This window comes from Theropithecus gelada, chromosome 6 (genome assembly GCF_003255815.1).
Source record: "Theropithecus gelada isolate Dixy chromosome 6, Tgel_1.0, whole genome shotgun sequence".
NCBI classification, from domain to species: Eukaryota; Metazoa; Chordata; class Mammalia; order Primates; family Cercopithecidae; genus Theropithecus; species Theropithecus gelada.
Genome location: NC_037673.1, coordinates 49,738,551 through 49,758,909, shown reverse-complemented (window position 1 = coordinate 49,758,909; position 20,359 = coordinate 49,738,551). Strand labels below are relative to the sequence as shown.

At 37.4% G+C, this 20,359-nt stretch overlaps 1 protein-coding gene across 1 annotated transcript in view; it reads right to left on the bottom strand.

Moving 5' to 3' along the window:
• Nucleotides 1-20,359, bottom strand: part of ITGA1 (integrin subunit alpha 1) — a 167,671-nt gene that overhangs the window by 70,983 nt on the left and 76,329 nt on the right. Inside the window, exons 6-7 of the mRNA XM_025387226.1 lie at nucleotides 19,804-19,931; nucleotides 2,351-2,499 (exon numbers count right to left, since the gene is read on the bottom strand). Of these exons, the coding sequence (XP_025243011.1) occupies nucleotides 2,351-2,499; nucleotides 19,804-19,931 (277 nt within the window). The remainder of the gene's footprint in view (nucleotides 1-2,350; nucleotides 2,500-19,803; nucleotides 19,932-20,359) is intronic.

Here is a 20,359-nt window from a genome sequence, read left to right as displayed (position 1 = left end):
GGTTCAGGTGCTTCTCCTGCCTCAACCTCCTGAGTAGCTGGGATTATAGGTGCCCACCACCACGCCCAGTTAATTTTTTTTTTTTTTTTTTTTTGTATTTTTAGTAGAGACACGGTTTCACCATGTTGGCCAGGCTGGTCTCAAACCCCTGACCTTAGGTGATGCAGCCACCTCGGCTTCCCAAAGTGCTGGGATTACAGGCATGAGCTACCGCACCCAGCTGATTTTCTCAATTTTTAATGTATACAAACAAAGGTGAAAACAGATGTTACACATTAGTCTTTAACAGATCTTTGTATTTGAGTATCATACAAGATTCAATCATTTTTGAAATTCAAATTCCTTAGATCACTAAAACTTCCTAATTCTCCTAAATATCAAGGTTACAACTGAACTGAATGAACATCAGCTGAAGGAGATGATTAAGAAGCCTTTCATAAATAAAATGTGGCTGTTCTAAAATCAGGGCTGGCTTTACGTAATGGAAGATTAGCCATTGGCAGAACTCCTGAGTACACCGTTTCTGTTTCAACTACATTCCTTAACAAATTGTCCTTGTCCTCAAAGTACCAGTATCCAGTGTCCTTTCTTGGCACCAAGCACTGACTTTCCTGCATGCTTTAAAAAATTAAAATATAGCAATAGTGTCCCTTTCTTTGAGACAGGAGAATCCAGGCCTTATGATTAAATCCTGTAAGTTTACTGACAAAAGTAAAAATTCGAGATAGGGAGAAGGGAACACACACACACACGAAAATTTGAACTGGGAGTTACTGGAAATAAAGGCAAAGAATTCTAAAAATATTAAAAATATTGTTTGCAACTGGCTCTGCCTGAAAGGGATAAAAAACAATTAAAATGTGCTTAAACACGAAAAGGTAATTAATGTAGGAGAAAAATACTTGGTACTGTCACTACAGACTTTTAATGTATAATCAACATTCAATCAATTCTGTGTCCCACAGCTATACCCTTTGTGAAACACAGAGGCAAAAAACATATAGGGACATGGTATTTAGAGCAGTATTGATGCAGAAGCCAAAGCAGCCAGGATATTTCTTCAGTTAGTTTTCAAAGATGAGTATTCATTCTTAAATGGTTGCCTTTGGAAAACGTACAGCTCCCTACAGGCTCAGAGGTTTCAAAGAACACTTTGACTTACTTCAAATGCACAGTCACATTTAATCAATTATTGAAGGAGGTGCATTCAGTACACCTAAACATGTGCACTCTTTGTGTATGCAAATTGGTGACCCAATAGTTAGGTAAATGTCAAATTACCTCCATCTGTTTGTGGTTATTTTCTCTTGGGCCCCATATAACTAGAACCACATGACTTTCTAACATTCACGAGGCAAAAGCTGCACATGAAATTTTAAAATTTTGAATCCCATTCTTCGCAGGATCATTATTAACTTTTTCAACCTCCTTAAAACACTCATCTTAGCAGGCAGATGAAATGAGAGCATGGAAAATTAGCTTTCCACCTGAGGCGAGAGTTCAGAAGTTGAAGACATTTAACAGAAAGATTCTTAACATTAGTCAAATTACTTATTATATTTCCTGTGATTTTTGTATTGTTTTGAATTTGTTCAGAAGTTTGCTAGTTTAACAAATGAGATAAGAGAACATACAGGAAATAAAGTGTTCTACATTTGTAAGAGAGGACAATTCAGTTGGTTCTTATAAAATGAAATTCAACCACAGACTGAGTTATGTGTTCACCATAAAGAAAACTGCAGATGGAAGAAAGGAAGGATTGTAAATTGAAGGGAATCTAAAGAAAGAAAAAAAGGAGAAAGAGAGCATTACAAATGATAAGATCCTTTCCATTTCTTTCAATCTTTGCACTAAAAATGATTTCAAATAGACAATATTTAATTTGGCCCCTTAAAACCTCTTATCTGATAGCTTCAATAGCAGTAAATCAAGTACTGAAAATACATGGACAATCTAGAATATAAATATATATTGAGTACAGGTAGACATATTTTTAATCCATTCTTTTAGATTAAGACTCCTAGAGCCTGAAAACAAAAAATAAATGAAAACAAATATTACCTAATATTGTCTCAGTATCCAAGAATATGAAGTTATAGATGCAGTGATATTTTAAAATGAATTCTCTATCAATTAAACCCTTGTAAGAAGAGAAGGATAAGAAGGATGGTGAGATTGTGTTATAGAAACATCTGATCTTGTAACCATTATCTAATCTTCTGAAGCTCATTTTAAATAAAATGGCTTTAAATATTGTCATATTAAACTTTCAATTGATATGCCAAAGGGCTAAATCATGAGCAGTTATTTTTGCAGTCTTTTACTTTAGTTTATTTTTTTATCCATATACCTTGCTGTGTCTATTCCAAGAGCTGTCATAGTCTGGCGGCCACCTCTCTGGACTATTTTCTTTGCTGCAACAAGTACCTCTTCGGTGGAAGAATACTTATTGAGGTTGAACTCATGGGTCACGTTTTCTCCATACTGTACAATTCCAACCTGAAATACCAAGCCACTGTGAGTTATACATCAATCCAAATTTCCTGTTCAGATTTCTTCAGTTTAAGCATGTGAATCAGATATAATACATTTTTGTGTTTCAGATGAGTTTGCAAACCTATCAATACACAAATCCTTCTATTTTGACAGTAATAAGCGTAGCCATTCTGTGACTCTTCATAGTCCAAAGAACAAAAGTAAACATGCTGTGATGCTGTTACTAAACTTCTCATATGATTGGTTTATCTAATTCAACAGATTTTGCAGAGTGACTCTGATAGGCCTTGGTATGTAGAATATGAAACACATTGATATGGTCTCTGCCTTCATGGAGCTTCTCTTAAGCTAGAGGGAGAGAGAGATTAAAAACGTGATCATTCAAATACATGAACAATTGCAAACTGTTGAAAGGACTGTATTGGAAAATCCCTAATCAACAAATATAATCTAGAGGCCAGATTGAAAATGGGGGCCCAGGGAAGGCCTCTCAGAAGCTGAGACTGCAAGAGTGGGTGCTAGAATGGCAGAACGTCCATACAGAGAAAACTGTGTATGTGAAGAAGACCAGGATGGGAAAGAGATAGATCTACCCTAAGAACGGAAAAAAAGACAGTGAGCCATGGTCAGGGCTGTGAGGAAAGAAGAGGGCACCATGAGAAAAGAAGAGGGCACCATGAGGCTGGAGGAATAAGCAAGTTATGTAGCCTGCAGAGTTACACACTTGAGCAGTGTGCTTTGTCTAGCCTAGCAGAAGCCTCATTTCTCCCAAATCAGCCTTTCCCAACTCCACCTTCTTTCCTTGTTGTCTTCCTTTCCTACCACCTTCCTCCTTTCATTCCCTTTAGTGCACAGACTATATAATGCAGGCAGCTAACTGCAGAGCCTTCATGAAGTGAAATACAGGAGGGAAAGTGCCCTCAGATTCGATTTCCCTTGCTCCATATTCTTCCTCTTCCCACCTGCCTCCTGGCCCCAGAAATGGCTATTTCTCCTACCCTTTTTTCCACATCCCCCTTTAAAGGTTGATGTGAACCAATAAACTAATCTGCATGAAAAATTGTAGCTGAAGATGACTTTTTGTTTAACCATCCTATCTCAAAATCCAGACTCAGACAATTCTTTGCCCAAAGGAAGGTCTCTTTAATTCAGGAATTCCAGGTGCTTCATTACTTGGGTAGGGGAGGTAATTTGCAACAAGCCTGCCTTCTTTCCAAGGCAATTGCCTACTTTGCCTGTTGGTGAAGTTGCCTCTATTACTTGCTTTAGAGCAAATCCTATTTCTGAGTCTAACCTTATTCTGAAGTAGCAAGAAGGCTCAGTAACTGGTTTCCAGCCTCGTCTGCTGATATCACTGACGTCAGAAAGTTTTAGTATTAATTTCATGTCTGATTTATACATACATTTTCTCACTGGGTCTTTTGGAAACTAAAAGCATAATCTGATGTTTTAGAAACAAATAAGAGAAGCCAAAATTTAAAGCAATTTTTATCATCTTTGAGTTACCCTCTGGAGTACACTGGTTATCTTGGAGCAATTATGTCCTTATGCTTAAATAAGAATACTATGATATGTATTTAATGGTCTTTTTAAAACTTTTTTCTCTAATTATTTAAATTATAATAATAGAAATATGATCATGTTTTATAAGTGAGGAAACTGAGTTGAAAACACCCCATCCCTATAGTGAAGTGGTGGAAGGGGGGTCTAGTCTAAGATGTGTATCCCTAATCCCAGGGTTCTTTCAATCACCCTATTTCCTCTCAGTAAAAAGGCATCTATCCAAAATCCTCCATTCTTTAGTCACCTCTGTTGTGGGAAGTCAGGAACTCCGAATGGAGGGACCTGCTGAAGCTGTGACAGAAGAACATAAATTATGAAGATTTCATGGACATTTATTAGTTCCCCAAATTAATACTTTTGTAATTTCTTATGCCTGTCTTTACTACAATCTCTGAACATAAATTGTGAAAACTTCATGGACATTTATCAATTCCCCAGTCAATATTCTTGTGATTTCCTATGTCTGTCTTTACTTTAATCTCTTAATCCCTTCATCTTCGTAAGTTGAGGAGGATGTATGTCGCCTCAGGATCCTGTGATGATTGGGAGGATGTATGTCGCCTCAGGACCCTGTGATGATTGCATTAACTGCACAAATTGTTCATAGAGCATGTGTGTTTGAACAACATGAAATCTGGACACCTTGAAAAAAGAATAGGATAACAGTGATGTTCAGGGAACAAGGGAGATAACCATTAGGTCTGGCTGCCTGAGAGCTGGGTGGAACAGAGTCATATTTCTCTTCTTACAAAGCGAATAGGAGAAATATCACTGAATTCTTTTTCTCAGCAAGGAACAGCCCTGAGAAAGAGAATGCATTCCTAGGGGGAGGACTCTGAAATAGCCGCTCTGGGAATGTCTGTCTTATTATTAATGTAGATAAGGGATGAAATAAGCCCTGGCCTCCCGTAGCACCCCCAGGCCTATTAGGATGAGGAAATTTCTGTCTAGTAAATTTTAGTCAGACTGGTTGTCTGCTCTCAAACCTTGTCTCCTGATAATATGTTATCAATGACAATGCATGCCCGGTGGGACATGAAACTTCATTAGCAATTTTAATTTCCCCCTGGTCCTGTGATCTCGCTCTGCCTCCATTTACCTTGTGATATTTTATTGCCTTGTGAAGCATGTGATCTCTGTGACCCACACCCTATTCATACACTCCCTCCCTTTTGAAATCCATAATAAAACCTCGCCAGTTTTGTGGCTTGGGGGACACCACGGAACCTGCCAACACGTGATGTCTCCCCGGGACACTCAGCTTTAAAATTTGTCTCTTTTGTACTCTTTCCCTTTATTTCTCAGACCAGTCAACACTTAGGGAAAATAGAAAAGAACCTACATTGAAATATTGGGGGCTGGTTCCCATGATACACCTCAACCTGCTAGCTTCTGCTGAGTGTCACTGCCATTTCATGGCTACTAAATGAATTTGACTAACTAGCTAGTTAACTGAGATATGTTAGAGTATATGATGCAACAAACACACAAATACCTATATCGTATTTTGTAAAAATAATAGAACATATAAATTCTCTCCTAAAGCTGCTTAGTTAGGTATAAGATTAATAAGAAATAACTAGAGAATATACGTAATTGTAAGAAGAGGTTACATTATCAGCTGAATGAACATGCACTCTGCTCAATCCACGTCCAGGTTAGCCATGTTCTGTGAATTTATCTTTCACCCAATATCCTTTACCACCTATTCTGAGAGAGCTACCATATTCGGAATAAAGGTGACCAGAAGACCCTTTGGGAACAAGATAGGATACAGCCAATTAATTACACAAAAATAACAGAGTAGATAAAGACACATCAATGACTCCAATTCAGGATATTTTCTTGATTTATAATAAAATGTGAAGAACATTTTTATTACCCTCTGCATAAATTTAAAATTATTTTTTTCAATGACCCTAAAGCTTTTGATTAGTAATCCTTGGGGACATTGAATAATTATTAAGGGACATATCCATGGATATACATGTCTTTGTGTATATAAATGTTAAGTGTAAATAAAAGCAAAATGGTTTCGTTACTTGGATAATCATTATGGCTAATTCTAGGTATCAAAGTGAACAAACACTGTTGTGGAAGTTAATTGCTCATCAATTAAGGACATCTCACAGAGTCTTTGTTTTTATTACCCCGTGTTTTTATCTGATTAAGTAAGAGGCTAAAGAACTTTGAAAATTTTCCCTCTTACTCCTGTGGTTTTACTTGAAAATTTTAGCATCTACTTAATAATCTATCAATCTAATATCTACTGATAATCTATTGAATATACTAGTATCTATTTCTTTGACCTCCCCAGCATCAGTAATGTTTCCTCTAGCCATCTTCTCCCAAGGTCTTATCCTTGACCTTGTCATTTGGAAGACCTTGTCAGCAGCTGAATTCCAATTTTAAATGTCCTTCTTTTTGACCATTAACTTTGGCTTATTTCACTAATTCCTTGACTACATCGAGACCTCCAACTAATTCATTAATACTGCCATTTTTTTGTACTTAGACTAGATTCCATGGTCCAATCACTATAATCATTTATTTGCAAACATTTAACTCCTTTAACCTTTTTTTCCTCCATTGACTCACTTGGCTAACTTCCAACTCTGGTTAAATCCTATTATCTCCTTCTCTGTATATGCTTCTGTGGCTTTGAATGCTGCTTGACACAAGTCACACAACTTGTAACCTGGTCTCCTTTTAAAGGAATGACCATGAATCTCAAAGGAGGTTGCACATTTGAGTGCCGCCAAACACTACTACTATTTTTTTACTAATGAGTGCACGCTGCTCTCATTTATTGGTTTTAATCTAATTGTCATAAACTGCCAACTCCTTGAGAAAAAGGATTATGTCACTTATATGTGGGGATGAGCTCACATGAGAGGAGTTGAAGGGATGCCAACTTAACAAGACTGCTTTGTGCCACATGTGTGTTAATACTTTACATTTACAACACACTCTACATATCTTAAATAACCTACTATGAACTACTGGATTATCTGGAAAAATTATCTTCACATTAGGAATAGTAAAAAACTCAAAATGTTGATAAGTCAGAAATCAGTGCTTTAAATTTTACATCTCTATCATCCACCTATCCACCTCCAATATGTGCCTGGCTTCTAAAAGCTTATTCTTTGTAAATCTTAAAATATAAGATGAGTTATAACTGCCTATTCCCTTATCTGCTCTGGATACTTTGCTTCTAACAACTCTAGCTGAGACTCTCTTCAGATGACTGCACTTGGGCTACTAGACTGCTTTACCCCAAAGACTGAAAGAACCAGGAGTGTCTGGGAGTCCCCTGCCCTCCCCAGCTCCCCACCACCCTGATCCACAGGTAATGCTGAGTGCAGGAAATGAGAAATCAGCCCCGTGACTCAAGTAGAAACTCTCCTTCCAGATCAAGCTGAGGCCTGGATTCCACTTGAAATTGCACTTTCCTTTTTCCTCTGTTGATACATTGTTTTGCTTCCCCAATTCTTCCACTGCTTTCTGTTGGAAATGCTTCCTCACAAATAAATCACAATCATGTGAACCGTCCTCTCAACGTTTGCTTCTGGGAGCTGGACCTAAGGCAGCTGTCAACTGTGTCCCTTCATTCCTACTCATGCAGGACAGGTGAGCCCCAAAATGGGTCTCAGCCTATAAGGGTTCTTGGTTTTGCTCAGGAAAGAATTCAAGGGCAAGCCAGAGGTGGAAGAAAACACCTTTATCTTGAAGCTGCAGCGTTACAGCTCTGGTGGCATTACAGTTCTGTGACTGCTCCTGCCAGACAGGGCTACCTCACAGGCAGAGAGGAGCAGCTCAGGGCAGTTTTGCAGTTATATTTATACTTAACTTTAATCACATGTACATTAAGAGGTGGTGTATGCAGAACTTTCTAGGGAAGGAGAAATAACTTTTGAGTCCTTGGGTCATTGCCATGGAATGGGACAGTAACCCCTGGTTGTTGCCATGGCAATGGTAAACTAACATGGCACCCTGGTGGGCTTGTTTATGGAAAGCACCTTCTGCCTCATCCCTGTTTTAGCTAGTCCTCAATTTGGTCTGGTGTCAGAGCCCGACTCCAGAGTCAAGTCTCGCCTCCTACCTCATTACCTTAGCTCAGGCCAGACATCATTGCTTTGAAGTTGGACCATGGCAATGGTCAATCTCTTTGCTACTGATTTCCCTCTCTTCATTTCCACTCTCTTCAAATCCTTCTACATATTCCTGGCAGACTAATTATCCTGAAACTCTGCTGTCATCCTATAACATACTTGTTCAAAAACCTCCAATAACTCTCCATTGCCTGTATCAATGACTTTGAAATGTACTTTAAAAGATAGATTTTTATTCTAATATTTTTTAAAATAGATAAAACTTCAAGCTACTCCTTGAAATACTAGGTCCATATGTTAAAATCCATTTTTCTCCCCCGGCCCTTCAGTCCCTCAATATTCCAGTGCTAAATTCTCCATTCACCCTCATCTTCAGGACACCCCAGTAAGAATTCCACTCCTACCAAATGCTCTTCTTTGTCCCTCCTACTAAGCTAATCCTGTAAGATTTAATTCAAGTTCCATCCTCTCTGCAAAACTTTTCTTACCTTGTTACCAAGGTAGCCCATATTGAGCTTCCCCTTCTTGGAACTCTGAAACAAACTTGTCTGTGAGTATTACATTCTTCTCAACTGTCTGAGTGCACACTTTATCTTCCCAAGTACATCCTAACTTTATAGGGACAGGCAGGGGTAAAGAGTATGGACTATGTCATGGCTTTTGATATTCCCTTATCCTTCACTGCTGTTTTGCTTTGCTCACAGCTGACCCTAAGACATTCTTACTAGATGACTGTAACATTTTGCATAAGCAAATGGAAAACTGAGATAGCAGGGAAATAATGATAAGCGGAAAAAGAGAGATACAACAAAGTCTGGGAAATGTGAAGAGGGAGCAGTGGAAAAACTCAAGTCTCAGGGAAATGACATTCAGTGTAGGTCCCTGGCTGATACTGGGGTGCTTGGTTTCCTAGGAACCAGACAGAGTCAGGTCTGCTGTGAATCTTTCCCAGAAAATGGTACCATTTATTAAAAGTAATGGCAAAACCGCAATTACTTTGGTACTAACCTAATATTAATTTTCATTACAGGCAAAGAGTCAAATCACAAAACAGACAAATGTAATGTTGTGCTGAATATTGGTGAGATTCAATTCAACAGAGATAGTTTCCATCTCACCTTAGCTTATAATTTAAGGCTAATAAAACAAGCATAATGTATATGTATGTAGCAGAATCAAATAAGTATGAGAATTAAATAGCAAGTTAAAAAGTAAGGCAAGTAATGAATATTGTGAGGAAGGAAGAGGAGAGAAAATCACAAGCATAGTTATTCTCTCCCACTGAAAATCCTCAAGGAGGAAGGAGGACTCAGCTTCCTGAATCTGAAAGCCAGCTCAAAAATAGCCAAGAGGTTATGAAAGTACTATGGAAGGAAACAAAGTGGCCTCAGCCTGGAAAATACGTCAGAGATGATAATTAAAGGAGTTTAAGTCATCCTAGAAATTGAGAGGAGAAAGGAAAAAAAAAACAGTAATTGTAATATTTGACTTTAAATAGCCAATTACATTGGAGTTATACAAAAGTCAGAGTGGAAGTTGGATAGAGGGCTGGTGACAACAAATAATGGAGGTGGAAATATTTTAGGCATTTTGATGAATGGAAATGGGTATGCAGGGATGACAGCTAAAAGATGCAAGTGGGTTGAATGTGGACATTCTTTCCCAGAGATTGTAAAGAGCAGTTTATGGTATCAGTAAAAGAGTAGATGAATATAGAAACAACAGTCTCTTATAATATCAAGGGGGATAAGGAGTCACATGTGGAAGGAAAATTCCTTTTCAGAGACAACTGAAAAGGACACATTTACCTCCTGAGGAGATGTGTTTTAAACCTCTTGATTAAGTAGAACAAAATAAATAGATGGGTAGATAATTACAGTCCAAGGCCGAAGAGACCTAAAGGCTGATTCAGGCTATGGCATAAATCAGGTACACAATTGGCTATGGATTTTGTTACACGAACAAGAGGTTTGTAATATTTATTAGAACATTCCACTTAAATATGAGATTTACAATCATGTTTTCAGGTAAGTCCCTAAGCAAATATCCACTCACTTTTTTTTTTTTTCCCAGGGAATACTAGCATCCCTTTGTATGTTACTAAGTTTGATTTAAAAAAATAATTTTATGGTCAAATAATCTTGGAAAACAATGAGTAAAATAAAGTATATATCTTTATAGCAGACTCCTCCCCATCTCTACCTTTATCCTATCACTATGAAAACTGTCACAAATTGCAAATGGTGCAAAAGAGTAAGGTTTTGTCTTAGTCCTATCCCCACTTGTTCTATTTAGACTTATAAGCAAATTCTTTCAAAAGTTTTCTCGGAGTCTTTAAAAACAGGTATTGTGGATTACTTATTGGAAGACCTGGTATATTTTATTCTTATTTAAAGTAATATTTTTTCTGAGGATCATATTCAACACCTCAGACTGGGAAACATTGTTCTACAACAGTAAGAGTTACTTAATTGTCAAGATCAACTAATTGTTCTGTGTTTTAAATTCACCTTCATTATATTTATGACCTACCATCATGCATTGTAGCTGTCCCAATATATGATTTTACCTCATTTCTAAGTTGGAAGATTTTGAGATCAGGAACAAGATTTCAGTGATTTTTTTTATTGCTCTTCACAGCTAGCAAAATACCTGATCAACCAGACACTTTATAAATATTCACTCAGTTCTATAAAATTAATTATCCAATGACTTCATTTCTTTCATGGGTAGAGAAGAAAGAGGGAGAAAAGTGAGTGTGAGAACATGAAAGGAAGGACACTATCAGAAAACACTGAAAGGAGGGCCTTTTGGATTAGTCTCTTACGAAACTGAAAGTCATGTTTAAGACTTTAAGAAAGATCTTAAATGAAAAGAGTGTTTAAGAAAAAGAAGTGTCTAAAGTAGCTATGAATTTCTGCTATGGCTTGAATATGGTTTGTCCCCACCAAAACACCAAAGCTCAGGTTGAGGCTTGGTCTCCGATGGAGTGGTGTTGGGAGGTGGTGCCTTTAAGAGGTAAAAAAAGAGTCAAGAGGGACTTCATCACCTGAGTGAGTCCTCACTCTTGTGGGAGTGGATTAGTTACTACAAGAGAGCAGGTTGTTATAAAGCGTGGCTGCCTCTTTTTGTATATGGTTGCTTCCTTTCCTGTTTCTCCACCACGTTATGACACAAGCGCAAGGCCCTCACGAGAAGCTGAGCAGCTGCAGCCACCCTACCTTGGCCCTCCCAGCCTCCAGAATCATGAGCTAAATAATCCATCTTTTTTTTTTTTCTTCAAATTATCTAGTCTTGGGCATTTTGTGCAAAGTCAACTAGGATAAGTATATTTAGTCAAAGAGTTATGAAGGAATGGAGTTATTTATTCATTAATAATCATATTATTATCTTCTATATCTATCTTGTTAAGTCAGGGTTACACCAGCACCTAAATTTTAATGCCCAGCATAAGCTAAGTTTCTGGGCTTTCATTCAATTACCAAGTCAATGGTTTCGTTAAGGAAGTAATGACAAGGTGAAACAATGAGGTTTTTTTTTGTGTTTCTGTAAGATGCACAATTGCTTAATATGAAAAGAGCTCAGGCTTTATGTCTGGCCAATGTATATTTTCTTTTATCAAACTATGCTACAAAGCCCTACCCCACAACATGCTTCCAGTGTGACTAAGTCAGGATATGAATGTAGTAATTATACAGGCTACAATCCCAGTTAACTGTTAGCAAAAACCATTCTGAAGCTACGTTGGCAGAGGCCAGGTTTAACATTTTGTCATTATGAAGAGGGATATAAATGGGACTGATTTACAGGTAGACGATCATTTCCTAAGGAAACAAGTTTTCAGAAACATAATAAAGTTGATAAATAATAGATACAGGCTCTAGAAAAAGGGTGTCTTTATCTGGCCTCTTGCTTCATGGAAGATGCTACAATGAAAGTGACCTAGGCTCAAAAATGCAAAGATAGGAGAGGTTAAGATAGTTAATTCACTGTGTTTGTGGAGAAGGGAGAGGGCTATAGGAGAAATTAGGTCTGAGGGGAATGGGGCTAGATGGGTAAACACTTGCAAAGAAAAGACTGAAATACAATGTAAAGGGTTGTCCAGGGAAATCCCTAACAAGCAAGTACCTTCCAGCTCAGTAGATCAATCAGACTTCATGAAGCAGAGTAAGGGAAAGACGTCATTAAAACAATGATTTTATACATGAGAAGGTAAAAATTCAAAAACTCTCATTTTTTTCAACATAAAAAAGGCTCACGTCATGTGCTAGTGTATTTATGTATTCTAAAACCTTAGACTATCTTCCATAAATGAAAAGATTAAGGCACAATTCTGTCATCATGGAATTCATAGTCTACTGGGAGAGACAGACCCAAAAAACAAAGAGCAAAGCTACAGAGTGATAAGAGCAGTAAGGAAATATGCTCTCACGGTTGCAGATGCTATGGGAACATAGGAGGTGAAGGCATTTTTCTCAAGAGCAGTGGGTAGGATAATCATAGAAAATTACAGAGAAAGTGACATTTGAAGTTCTTCTAGCACACAGTGCTTGAGACGGAGCAGGGAATCTCAGGAAAAGCAAATAAAAAGAGCACAGCACTTCATGACCAAGGAAGGCAAGGGCCCAGGGATGGCTGAAGGGTAAGCTACTCAGGAGACCGAGGCAGGAGAATAGCTTGAACCTGGGAAGCAGAGGCTGCAGTGAGCCGAGATCATGAGCAAAACTCCATCTCCAAAAAAAAAAAAAAAAAAAAAAAAAACTGAGGTGGGTATAAGGGGAAGTAGGTTGCAAGAGGAGTGGCTGGGCCAGGTGGTCAGATGTCAGTTAGTGCACTAGAGAGCCTGGATATTATTTAGCAAGGAACAAGAGGAGTTGTTTGTTTGTTTATTTGTTTGTTATTAGGAAAATGTTCTGAACTTACTTTGGAATGATTATTCTAGTGCCTGATGGCTGGAGGGGTGGGAGAATGGAGACTAGAGGCTAGTGAGAGAGAAGATTCACCCCATTCCCTATACCACATTTGGAAACCCTAGCCAGACTGACAAAGGTATGGCTGCCTGGCTCCCTCAGGCTTCTTTTCAGACCTGAAAACAATGAATCAGGCCTCAGATTTAAGGCTTCTAGGGAAATGGCCATAAAATCAGCAGTAAAAAGAAAGATAAATAATATTCCTAAAATTTAATTAATTTCTCTCTTTCATTTTGCCTGGTTTAATGCTATGCTACACTTTTGATGTGAACAATCTAGACATTGTTCCATTAGTATATTTCACTTTTATATCAAGCTTCACAATTTACTGGTTTTATTTAGGGTAATGCACTCATATTTGACATATTTATATGATCTTCATTTATTATTAAAAGCAATGTTATGTTTAGGTATTGAGGATCAATAAGACCTCTATAATGTTTTACCATCATATCTTTTATGGCAAGCTCAGAGTGCTTCAGGTTTGTTTTTATAGGTGTTTTTTAAAAGGCAATTTTATAGCCTTTACTCTGTCTTGGGTAAAAAAATTGGGTGACAAAAATTCCTTAACTATGCTTGCAAAAGTCTTAACTGGGCCACACAGAAACATAGAATGGATTTTGAGTAACTATTTAGAGTGAATGTATTTCCCTAATGCATACTGAATTGTCACATGGAAAACTTAATATAAGTTTCCTTCCTTCCTTCCTTCCTTCCTTCCTTCCTTCCTTCCTTCCTTCCTTCCTTCCTTCCTTCCTTCCTTCCTTCCTTCCTTCCTTCCTTCCTTCCTTCCTGCTTGCCTTCCTGCCTTCCTGCCTCCCTCCCTCCCTCCCTTCCTTCCTTCCCACTTTCCTTTTCTTTTTTTCTATTTTTGTTTTTTGGAGGTAACAGTTACTTTGAGAAATGTTCCATATCTTTGACTCTGCCTTTTATTGCTTACAATTACTAAATGACAAATCTATGACTGCAGAGAATAGGAATCATATTCAATCTATATCTATTGTACCAAATGTGTAACTAATCAATACTGCAAACAAAAATACAGGAGGTGTAATTAGAATACAACTTTTATTTGTGGCCCACCAGCCCTTCAAAATTTATTCAAAGTGAAGTATTTTCCTATCCCTAGATGGAAAGATAAATATCTTAAGATTTTTTTTTTAATTCTTAGTTTTAAAATGTCTGTTAATTTACAAAGTTATATATTTTAATTTAGCCTGTACCAAATGAAACTGCTGTATTTGTAGGTTGGAAAGAAAAGATCAAATAGCAATACTTTCATGTGGTTCTGTCTAAAAACCAACAAGGCGAAACATCAAAGCACATTTGTAGTTAAATCTTCTCTCCTACTTCTACTAAGGGCTTACATGAGGTGAGAAGCCTGTAGTTGAGAAAGATGCATGACTGGCTTTTATTTGTTTTCCTACTTGTTTTCACTCAGATTGCTAACTGTGATTTCTGCCCTTCCAGGGACAGAGGTAGGGAAGATAAATAAGGATAGAGAAATTATTACTGCGTTGGTATTATCCTAAGATAAATCAGGTCCTAATAGGTATGTACAACTTTTTCAAGGGTTCTTTGGAGAACTCCCTTCACTAAGATGTCTCACCTACACCCCTGCCCTGAGTGAATGCATCCCACTGCCTCAGTCCCTAAGAATTACAGAGATCTTGTGCGTTCTCTGCAGAGGCAGCCACTCACTTCCAGTAATCCCTATGGACAGACCCTGACATGACCTCACGCTGGCTCTTTCTTTTGAGTACCCATGCCAATCCTGGGAAAACACATGCATTCTAACAATCTCTGGGGATGCAGGCTGACTCCAGTGCAGTGACCTCTGCTCTGACTTCCCTGTCAGCAGCTAGACGTAACAGCTGCTGTCATGCTCTGACACTTCAGGCAGGAGTTAGGCATTAGTCAATCAACTACGTGTCCGAACTCCAGTATACACATACCAAGATGTGTATGACGCCACTGAAGTCTTTCTGAGTAGGCTCTTTCTACAGAGAAATCTTCTCTACAAATCTTATCAACTACATTAATAGTCTTTTAGAAATTTGGTATGGATGAGGAGTCTAAAAGTTCTCTGTCTGGCTCTTAGCTTTCTATCTTTTGCACCTTCCTCTGGGTAATCTTTCTCACAATTCATTTTTATATCTGCTCCTTTCAGAAATGGAGATAGAGAGAATACATAAAGGGGAGAATAAATTCCAGAAGCTAATTTTGCCAATCATAGGGTGGAACTGAATGCTTTCATTAAAAGAAACAAATAAAACTAAAACAAACAAACAAACAAAATCAAACAGATTTAAATTACATTAGCAACAAATCAAGAAAAAGAATTGGTTGTCAAGCAAACAAACTGTTTTTGGAAAGAATTACTGTAAGACTACATGAAAAGATAAGCATGCTTTTCAGCACACATTTTCTTTGAAGAGAAAATGTCTTTCCAAATTTTCTATGACTAGATTTCTTTTCTGAATCCACTGAATGATGATCAAACTTTAAAAAGAGTTTACATGCATTATACTTAAAACCCTATTAAAAGTGGTTTAGCAAAAGCAATGGCTTGGTAAATATGTCCTTTCCAATCTCTTTATTTTAGAAAATTATTTATGAAATTAGTCACTGATATAACATAAGCCAAAATAGAAAAGAAGATTAGAAAAGACTGAACACTAGAGAATCAAGTATAAAGTAATATACTTAAAATAATTTTTAAAATACCAGTTATAGAAAAAAGACTTATTAAATGTCCAATAATCAGAGAAAACCCCAAAACTGGACTCATTATGATACAAACATTTATTCAACAAGTGCTCGTTGAGGGCTTACTATGCTACAGCAAACCACTGGGCTGGCCACTGATGAAGATAGAAAGATGATGCAGCCTTTGCTCTTGAGGTCCCTATTATCTACAGTATGCAGCAAACACAGATAGACAGACAGACACACACACACACCCACCAATATAATAATTATGGCTTAGTCCAGTGTTTCTCAAACTTTAATCTGTTTAATAATCATATGGGGCCAGGCATAGTGGCTCAAACCTGTAATCCCAGCACTTTGGGAGGCTGAGGCAGGCTGATCATTAGGTCAAGAGTTCAAGACCAGCTTGGCCAACATGGCGAAACCCTGTCTCTACTAAAAATACAAAAATTAGCTGGGCATAGTGGCATATGCCTGTAATCCCCGCTACTCGGAAGGTTGAGGCAAGAGAATCGCTTGAACCCGGGAGGTGGAGACTGCAGTGAGCCAAGATTGCACCATTGCACTCCAGCCTGGGTGGCAAGAGAAACTCCGTGTCAAAAAAAACAAACAAACAAAAAGAATCATATGGGTTGTTTATGTATAATGCAGGCTCTATAGCCCCACCCTCAGAGATTCTGATTTTGAAAATTTGGGGTATAGTTCAAGCATCCCAGTGATTTGGAAGCAGAAATTCCATGAGCCATAATTGGAGAAACATTGCATTAGACAGAAGCACCATTAAGGCAGCAGCCTTGTCTGTCTTATTCCCCACTATTATCCAAGCTATAGCATAGAACTTGGAACATAGTAAGCCCTTAGTGCATACATCTGAATAAATGAATGAATGTATATGGTTAAGCTCCACAATCAATAATGCAAGCAAGATGTGACATAAAAAATAAAACAGAAATATAATCAGCTTCTCTCTTTAAAAAGCAGGTTTCCTTGGATGAAGTCAGAAGATACTGTAAACGACACTGTGCAGAGTGTTTCATTCAGAAATATTCTTCTCTGTGGAATGAGGTTCTGAACCTGAGTAAATGCAACTGAACTCTTCTGCCTCAGGGTAAGATCATTTTCCTCCCATTCAGTGGTAGCATCTGGACCCCAAGGGCGCTCCTGCATGTGTCTGAATAGAGCCATTGTTCCCTCCAGGAAAGACATATAACTTCATGTTGCCCACCCTGGCAGGCTAGAATTCCTCTGGTGGACAAGAAGAATAGCTCCTCTTTTAGGACTCTCAACACAGGAATGTAAATTAATTATAGTTCTAACTGAAAAACATCAAAATTGCAGAAGAAAAGTTGAGCATATAAGCAATTGACTGTTATTTATTTCTTTACAAAATGGAGTCACTGGCATAGATCTTCACAGAAGCTGTGATCATTAGTCTAAAAGAACCATATAGATTTTCTTTCTAAAGTTGTGGACTGACTTCAAACATGTCACAGCTGCACTGATTTTCACAAATAGCCACTAATAAATTAATTTTTAGAGTAATATATATAAGTGAATTTAAAGGTAAAATAAAATATTTAGATGGCTGTATAATAAATTTTAAAATATATTTCAAGAATGTTATTAGCTTTGGAAGGAAAAAACTGGATAAGAAGATCAAATGGGATGGACAAAACAAGGAGAAGGAAAGAAAGCACATCATGGGCAAAAGTGGAGAAAGCGGGAACACAAGCCATTTCATTTCAGGTATGTTAGTGCAGGGAGCGAAGCATTGCCAAGCTTAGCATTGTTTCAGCCAAGAGGCTGCCTGAGGAAGGATGAGGACAGTCATCCTCTTGAGACGGAAAGGGATTGAAATCTACTATTTAGGGGCATTAGATGGTACGGGCTCTGAAGCTTCTCTAGAAGTAGAGCTCTCAGAAAGAAAAACAACGACAACAACAACAAATTCAACTACAATTAGAGAACTGTGTGCTCTGATCTGCCATCAGCAAGCAGGAAGACCTTAAACAAGTCAGTTAGCCTCCGTGTCACCTTCATAAATTGAGGTTTGGGGTCAAATGACCTTTAAGATTCTTTCCAGCTTTAATTTTATGACTCTATGCTATCTTATTGGCCACGGAGAGATGGGATAGAGGAAGAGAGGAAAGGAGGAAGGGAGAGTGGTCCTCAGAAGGGAAAAAAGGAGGTCCATGCAGAACAGGTGCCGGAAGGAAGAGCAAGTCACATCCTGGAGTGGGTCTGTTAAGATGCGGACTGCCCTGAACCCTGTACAAGAAGGGATAAAAGGTCCCCTACCATCCACTAGTAATTTCACTTGAGAAGGTCAATTGCAAATAAGTCACTTCCACGGAAAATTACATTTTGTGGTATGTAAAAGCCCATTTCATTTTTAATGATTTTACCCTGATTTCAAGAAGTTTTCTATTGTCCAGTAGGATGTATATAACCTTATCCTTCCACTTGCTCTCTACAGAGACCTATTCAGTCTTGGAATGCAGTAATACATTTCACTTTGAGGTCTGAGTTCAACTTTGACATTTTCAACCACCATCCTTTTAGAAAATTATACATACATATATATTAAAATATAAAGCGAGACATAAATATACACAGACACATGAAGACACATGTATGTATATATATGTGCACGTATTATGTTCCAAATTTAATGTAGGTGTGGCAAACATTAACGCACTCAGACCGCTTTTTCAGTGCCTCAGAAACTTCTTCCAAAGTAAATCCCTCAGGAAAAAAAAAAAAAAAAAAAAAAAGATGATCACTGTACTGATTGCAGTTCTACAATCTTAAAGTCTCCTATGCTCTCTACAGCTTTCAAACCACACAATAACCTTTTAGGCTCTGATTCTAGCGCTAATTTCTGACCTGAGGCATCGATTTAATTTTGACATTTTATTTGCCTGTTATCCATTATGTCTGCTCTGTATTTTAATATATATGCCCATATAAGTTTAATAAACATTAAATCAGTCAAATGTATTTAATTAAATACAATTAAACTCAGTATCTAAAGTGGAAAAGCTATGTGAGAAGTTCCACTTCATTTAGTGGCAATAAAGGAGATGTGTTTAGAAATAGATATTAATTGGGGGAATAAACGAACAACTATTTGATTTTATGGAGAGATAGCCAGGGGCATTTGCTTTTAACTTAGGGAAAAGAAATTATTAATAGAGAGGACAACATACTTTAAGTAGTATCCTCTGGTCAGTTACTAACTTATTTATATAATATGAGAAGAGAGATTATAATGTGATGGGTTTTTTGGGATGTCAGATTGGTTTCTACAAACTCTGACACCCTGCTCTGATATTACCAAAAGTAGCTATATCTATTTTAAGTAAGAATTAAATTATGAGTTTATAGAAATCTATAGGAGTTATTTTCCAAGTGCATTACAAATGGCAGCTTTCATAATATTTTTTGTTTAGAAAATAACACAGCCTAGGTTGGGCACAGTGGCTCACGCCTGTAATACCAACACTTTGAGAGGCAGACACAGGTTGATCAACCAGAGGCTAGGAGTTTGAGACCAGCCTGGCCAACATGATGAAATCCCAGCTCTATTACAAAAATAAAAATTAGCCAGGTGTGGTGGCACATGCCTGTTAACTCCAGCTTCTTGAGAGGCTGAGGAATATGAATTGCTTGAGTGTGGGAGGTGAAGGTTGCAGTGAGCCGAGACTGCACCACTGCACTCAATTCTGGACAACAGAGTGAGACTCTGTCTTAAAAGAAAAAAATACAAAATAACACAGCTTAAAGTAATGTCCTTTTTATCAGAAATAAGAACAGGAAAATGGATATAAAATTAATTCTCAACGTTAGTTGTATTGATTAATTTGCTTTCAGAATAATTAGTTTTGTTAAAAATTTTTGCATTTTTATCTTTAGAACAACAGAAATCAAAACACAAAGTCACATACCTGTGTCTGTTTAGGACCAATATCCATTCTTTCAAGAAGGTCATTTAAAAAAGCTGTAACACTGTCCCATGGGTAAATACTGTTGGAACCATCTAGCACTATGACTATGTCCAGTTGAGTGCTGCATTCTGCAATAAAAGGAGTCAATTGTGCAAATTTGGAATCTACTTTTTTCAGAGGCATATGAAGTGCTTTCATGGATGAAAGAAATTCATTTTAAAAGATGAACTGATGTTCTACATAGTAGATACACTGTGTTAGCAATAAAATATAGTTTTAGAAAAAGTAAAGGTGATAAAAATATTAATTGCTTTCAATAACAATTGGTGTGGGGTCTGTATCAAGTAAAATTCATACCTACTGAGTTTTAATTAATATTGCATGAGAGTTATCTTTGCAAATTTTCTCAATATGAATTTTATATAACAGTTTTTATAAAACAGTTTTTGTGCATATCTCAAATTAAGTTACTTCTTTCCTCAAAGAGACTCACTCTTTAAATATAAGCAGCATAAGAGCTTCATCTATGAAGTTTAAAAATGACTTTGTAAAGTTA